Below are 6,779 nucleotides of genomic sequence, written 5' to 3'. Positions count from 1 at the left end.
CTGAGACCAATACTGGTGCATCCCAGCCCAAGTGTACCCTCAATACCAACAATGAAACTCCTCCTAAGATTGATGAATATGCAGTGTGTGTATCTGAGAATGAGGAGGATAGTGATTACCAACTAATGAATGATTATGATGATGATGATGCTGTGAGTGAGCAATTAATAAAGGCCTTCAGTCCTTCCAAGGAAAATGTGTATGAAGATGAAGTCCAGCAGATTGCTAAGGCTCACGGACTCTCTCCAAGGGGTGATCACAGAACAAACTTCCAACAAAATAGCCCTGTGAACTCTGCCCCCAAGGGCAGACCAAACACTAGACTCTACACCTCCAAAGTTTCCTAATGAGTAGTATTCTCAGTTGGAATGTGAGGGGTATTAATACCCAGGGTGTCATGGAAAGACTTCAATCCCTGAAGAGTATCCATCAGATTTCCTTATTTGCTATCCTGGAACCTTTTTCTGATAGCTCTCAAATTCATCAGTTCAGAAACCAGCTTAACATGGACAATGCTATTAGCAACCCAAATGGTAAGATTTGGTTGTTTTGGAACAAAAATGTGGATTGTAGGATTCTGGAAAATGGGGAACAGGTGATTACTTGTGAAATCTGCCATGTAATGAATCCAAACCAATTCAGAGTTTCATTTGTCTATGCAAAATGGAAAGATCATCTCAGAAGACCCTTATGGGATAGCATGTTGCAGCACTCAAATACAACCCTCCCTTGGTGTACCTTAGGTGACTTCAATGTTATCACTGAACCTGAAGAGAAACTGGGGGGTGTTACCTACAATATGAGAAAGAGCTTGGAGTTCATAAGCATCATTCAAGCCTGTGGTCTTCAGGATTTGGGATTCTTTGGACAGAAATACACTTGGTCTAAACAGAGGGGTATCTTCTTTAGAATCTGGAAGAGATTAGATAGAGGTATGGTCAATGACAAATGGTTGGAAGTGATGCCTCAGACTACTATCACTCACTTACCTACTGTTGGCTCTGACCATTGCCCTCTCCTGTTAGAGTTCACTGAGCACCATCAACACCACATCAAGTATTTTAAATTCATGAATTGTTGGACAGACCACCACTCCTTCATGGATACTGTTAGCAACTGCTGGAACAGGAACATTGAGGGTAATCCCATGTGGTGTTTTCATCAGAAAATGAAGAGATTATCTAATACTCTTAGTAGGTCATCCAGGATGCAGTTTGGGGACATCTATGCTAAGGCGAAAGAGTATGAAGCCAAGGTTAGACAAGCTGAGGAGGATCTGATTCTTCTTAACTCTGAGGAATGTAGAGCCAATCTTCATGCCATCAATGCTGAGTATATTAGATATCTTAAGTTGGAGGACTCCATACTCAAACAAAAGACTCAGTTGCAATGGTTCAAAGAGGGGGACAAGAACTCCAAGTACTTTCATGCAATCATCAGAGGAAGAAGAAGGAAACTCTTCATCCATAGGATTCAAAATGATGAAGGTAACTGGTTGCAAGGGGATGATGACATAGCCAGGGCTGCTTGTGATCATTTCCAGAACATTTTCACTGGTGAAGACACTCATATTCAGGAGGATGCCCTTCAATGTATTCCTAAGCTTATCACAGATGATCAAAACAGGGACCTCCAAGCTCTCCCCACCTTGGAGGAACTGAGGACTGTGGTCTTCTCTATGAACCCCAACTCAGCAGCTGGCCCTGATGGAATGAATGGTAAGTTTTTTCAGGAGTGCTGGGAGATCATCAAAGAAGATCTATTCAGAGTGGTCCTTTCTTTCTTTAATGGTCAAACATTGCCTAATTACTATACTCATACCTGTTTGGTTTTACTCCCAAAAGTAAGCCATCCAACCAAGCTCTCAGAATTCAGGCCTATTAGCCTTAGCAACTTTACCAATAAGATTATTTCCAAGCTTTTATGCCTCAGACTAGCACCTACTCTTCCTACTTTTATTTCCCCTAACCAATCTGGTTTTGTTAAAAATAGGAGTATCTCTGAGAACATCATGCTAGCTCAAGAAATCATTCACCAAATTAAGAAGCCTAATGTAGGTGGTAATGTGGTCATTAAGCTGGACATGGCCAAGGCCTATGATAGAGTCTCTTGGTCCTATATCTGTTTGGTCTTGAGGAAAATGGGCTTTGGAGAAGGGTTCATTGATATGGTATGGAGAATTATGTCTCACAATTGGTATTCCATCATTATCAATAGCTCAAGACATGGTTTTTTTCACTCCACAAGAGGTCTGAAGCAAGGGGACCCTCTTTCTCCCTCTCTGTTCATCCTTGGGGCTGATGTTTTATCTAGACTCCTGAACAATCTCCATCATCATCATCCTAATTATCAAGGTTTCTTCATGGCAAAGAGGGGGCCTCAAATTAATCATCTCAGCTTTGCAGATGATGTTATCATCTTTTCTTCTGGGAGAGCCCAAACTTTGCAACTCATTATGGAAACCTTGCACACTTATGAGAGTACCTCTGGTCAGCTGATCAACAGAGACAAGAGCCAGTTCATGGTCCCTTCTAATGCCTTCAATTCTACTGTAAGAAGAATTAAGAAGGTCACTGGCTTCAGGCAAAAGGATAGCCCTATCACTTATCTGGGGTGCCCTCTTTACATTGGTAGACAAAAGCTCATATATTACTCTGATTTGATTGCCAAGGTTGTGAATAGAATAACAGGGTGGCAGGCTAAGATCCTCAACTATGGAGGCAGAGTCACTTTGGTTAAACATGTCATCCAAGCACTCCCCATCCACCTGCTGTCAGCTAGCTCCCCTCCTATAACCATTCTCAAACAGATTCAGAGTATCACTGCAAACTTCTTCTAGGGGTGGAAGAATGACAAGAGGAAGTACCACTGGTCTTCCTGGAAAAACCTTAGCTACCCCTATGATGAAGGTGGTATTGGTGTTAGACAAATCTCTGATGTGGCCAAGTCTTTCCAATATAAACAGTGGTGGACTTTTAGAACTAAGAACTCACTATGGGGAGATTTTACCAAAGCAAAGTACTGCCAAAGATCCAATCCCATCACCAAGAAATGGCACACTGGACAATCTTTGATATGGAAGCATCTTATGAAGAACAAGCACAAAGTTGAGCCTCACATCCAATGGCAAATACAGTCTGGCTCTTGCCTCTTTTGGTGGGACAACTGGTTGGGAGTGGGTCCTTTAGCCCAATTCAACAACAACAGCTGCAGGCTTAACAACACCACTGTTTCAGCCTTCATGGACAATGGACAATGGAACACTGATCTTCTCATCCAGCAGGCCCCTCCACAGATGGTGTCTAATATTCTTGCTACTCACATCAATTACCAACCCGTCCAGAAGGACCAACCATGTTGGACACTAAACAACAATGGGGAGTTTAGCTGTTCTTCTGCTTGGAATATCATCAGAGACAAGAGACCCAAAACCAGGATTAACTCCAATACCTGGCATCAATTCATACCTTTCAAATGTTCCTTTCTTGTTTGGAGAGCCCTTAAGGGAAAGTTACCAACCAATGAGAAAATAACCAGCTTTGGACACTCTCCTTCACAATGCTTTTGCTGCTACAGACCTGGCCAAGACACTATAGACCATATCTTTGTTGCAGGAGCATTTTCTAGGAGTACTTGGAGTATGTTTGCTGACTCTGTGGGCATAAGCAAGGAGTACACACCTCTCAGAAATTTGTTAATGAGATGGTGGACCTCTAAATGCAGGAATGAGGCTCACAAGCTCATGATACAAGCACTCCCTATCTTCATATGCTGGAACCTCTGGAAGAATAGATGTGCTTCAAAATATGGAGGAAAGCATTCTAACCTTGCAAGAGTAAAGTTCTCTGTCTTTAAAGACACTTCCCACTTGCTGCACAGTGCTTTTCCCTATATCAACTGGCCAAACAACTGGAGGGACCTAGTTCTATTGGTTGAGAAATGCTACCATGATATCAAGATTATCCCTGTATGCTGGTCCAAACCCCCTGACCACCTGCTGAAGCTAAACACTGATGGTAGTGCCCTCAACACCCCTGGTTACATTGGAGGAGGAGGAATCCTTAGGAATGCATCTAGTGAACTCATGTTTGCTTATGCAATCCCTTTAGGGACTGGAACTAACAATCAAGCAGAGATCAAATCTGCTATCTTTGGTCTCTCTTGGTGCCTCCATCTTGGTTATATGCAGGTTATTCTAGAGGTTGATTCCCAGCTACTCCTTAAATGGCTGCAACATGAAGCAAAGCCTCCATGGTCCATCAAAGAGATGCTGGACAAACTCAATACCATCATCCTCAATTTCCAAGAGTTCAGCTGTAACCATGTTTTCAGGGAAGCCAACTCTACAGCTGATATTCTTTCCAAGCACAGTCATAAGTGCACTGCCCCTGAACTCTATTTCAACAAGCATGATCTCCCCAAGGAAGCTAGAGCCCACATGGAGTTAGAATTGCTAGGCATGGCAAACATCAGAAGAAGAAGGCTAAAAAGGATCAAGAAAACCCCTTGACCTCTTCCTTATTATAGTTCTAATTTGGCTTCAATTTGGATATTTCTATGTATAGTTATAGCTACTTTGAAGATCCTATAATTAGGACCATTGTAAAGGGGATAACCTCTTCTTCTTATTACTTTCATAGACATAACAACTTGCCTCTTAAGGTAAGGAATAGGGTTTTTCTTCTTTCTTTTGCTATCTTTGTTGTATGTGCAGGTAATTACAAAATTGCACCTCCTCATCCTTCCCTTGGAGGCACCCCCTTATCTGTCCCATGGTGCAGCAGGAGCAGGATGCATCAGGTTACAACTGGAAGTTTGCCTAATCCTATTGATGTAAGCCCTCTTTGGATTTATGCTAAGGGTTGCAGTAACACAGGATCCTGCATAGGGAAGCCTTTCTACTGCAAATTCAGCTTGCCTCTTACCTTTCTTAACAACAACACCCTCCAGCAACAGATCCACCAACTTGCAACACTCAGGGAACACCTATAAGTCATTAGTATTAGTTACTATAACTTGCAGAATTGTTTGTATGTGTGTTTTTCTGTTTCTGTTGGTGGGTGCAGGTACCATAAGGAGCTGATCCTGATCACAACTAAGGGTCCCCTCTTGGAAGTAGCTTGCAACAACATGCATCTTAACCTCCTTTACTATGAAAGTAACTTGGAGCTACAAAAGAACCTGCAGCAGCCTGTGCATCTGTCCTACTTGTTTGTCTTCTTGTCACTTGTCTTTACAGGTTCAAGATACCTCAACAAAAGAGAAACAACAACTTGGCATGCTAGGACTTCACCAAATAGTCAGCCTCTCACTCAAGCCAACACCCTCCCTGCAACATCTGTAACTAAACTTCAGCAGGGTAAGATGTGTAGGGTAAGTTGCAGCATGTGGAACTGCACCATGGCCTCAAAACTTTGCAGGATTGCAGCACATACTATTTTTACAAGGCCCAAGAAGTTTCAGCTCAAACGGATAATTCGAGACGTTAGGCGAGCGACATTGAAAAAATCAGCTGCCTTAAGCATAAAGAGAAAGCATTCTGCTTTTTAGAACTTCCAACTTGGGCAAAAAACCTTCAAAATTTGCAGGGATAAATAAAAGGCCATATATGCAAACCTCATGAAGTTTCAGGTCAAACGGATAATTGGAGACGTTAGTCGAGTGACTTGGAAAGAGATAATAGCCTCCAAAGCTCTTACTGAGGTCCCCCCCTTTTTGTTTGTTTGTGCAAGCCCTGTTTTGTTTGTTTTTGGTTGTTGTATTATTTCAGGTGCCTGGAGTGATGTATCAACATTCTTTAACAACCACCTCAAAGTTGAGAATGCTTGGCTTCTCAGGGAACCTGCAGCCATCATCACCCACCCTCTGTACCTCCCATATGCAGCACAGCAGCAGCAGTATGCAACATATGCAGCACACAATGAGCATCTACAAGTCACTAGCCAGATTTGTTTGCTTGTGTGTTTTTCTGGTGTTGTTTGCCTGTGCAGGTACCAAAAGAGGGATCTACTACTAAACCTAACCTGCAACAACAAACAAGCTATCACTGCAGCTAGAGAGGCAGCAAGGAACTGGGTACAGGACTGCAACAACCATGGCCTTTCCAGCACAACCCAACATCCTTCAATACCTGCAACAACCATATACTTGGACCACCATGCAGGTGTTCGAATGCAGCTACACTTGTTCTGATATTCAGGCTCTCAATTTTCTCCACAACAACTCCAAGGCTGTTGGATATTATAGCTCCATATACTTCCTCTCCTTTCAGCCTCCTTAGCTGGTAATCATGATACTGATACAAAGGCACACTTCACCTGGATTTACCTGGTACGACAAGACTAAAAAGAGCAAAGATGAAAAGAGTTTTCCCATCCCATGCGAGATAAAAGTTTCGTATACTTGTTCTTCTTCAATGTAGCTATGTTTGGTACGTAGCATAGTTGAATAGGACTAGTGTAGGTTACTTTCCTTTTTATCATGGAAGGGGAGAGTCTCCCTCATTTATGTTTTCATAGTTGAATTGTACCGGGAGGAGTCCTCTCACAGGTTTACTGCTTTCTAGTTATAGTTAGTCTCTTTTTGTATCGGGGATGAGTTAGCCGACCTTAATAGGTTAGCTGACTTATGAACCACCATAGGATCGGAGGTAAGGTTTATGTCCCCCTCCTTGTATTTTTATTTTAATTATTTATGTTAAGGCTTGGGGGTGTTGATTAACCCTGACTGTGCACGAGAGATGGGAGCCTCGTGTAGGGTCTGTTCCCATAAAAAAAAAA

General features: G+C 42.4%; 1 protein-coding gene across 1 annotated transcript; it reads left to right on the top strand.

Annotated features, from left to right (window-relative positions):
• The first annotated feature begins 346 nt into the window (after positions 1-346).
• Positions 347-6,192, top strand: LOC129883562 (uncharacterized). The gene is made up of 7 exons (XM_055958197.1): positions 347-2,734; positions 2,840-4,457; positions 4,715-4,949; positions 5,067-5,158; positions 5,240-5,359; positions 5,816-5,897; positions 5,991-6,192. Exons 1-7 carry the CDS (start codon positions 347-349, stop codon positions 6,190-6,192), a joined length of 4,737 nt encoding a protein of 1,578 aa, XP_055814172.1.
• Positions 6,193-6,779: the final 587 nt, after the last annotated feature.

The sequence above is a fragment of the Solanum dulcamara genome, chromosome 3 (assembly GCF_947179165.1).
Source record: "Solanum dulcamara chromosome 3, daSolDulc1.2, whole genome shotgun sequence".
Taxonomy (NCBI): Eukaryota; Viridiplantae; Streptophyta; class Magnoliopsida; order Solanales; family Solanaceae; genus Solanum; species Solanum dulcamara.
The sequence above is the reverse complement of the archived record's forward strand: the minus strand, read 5'-3'. Positions and strand labels throughout refer to the sequence as shown.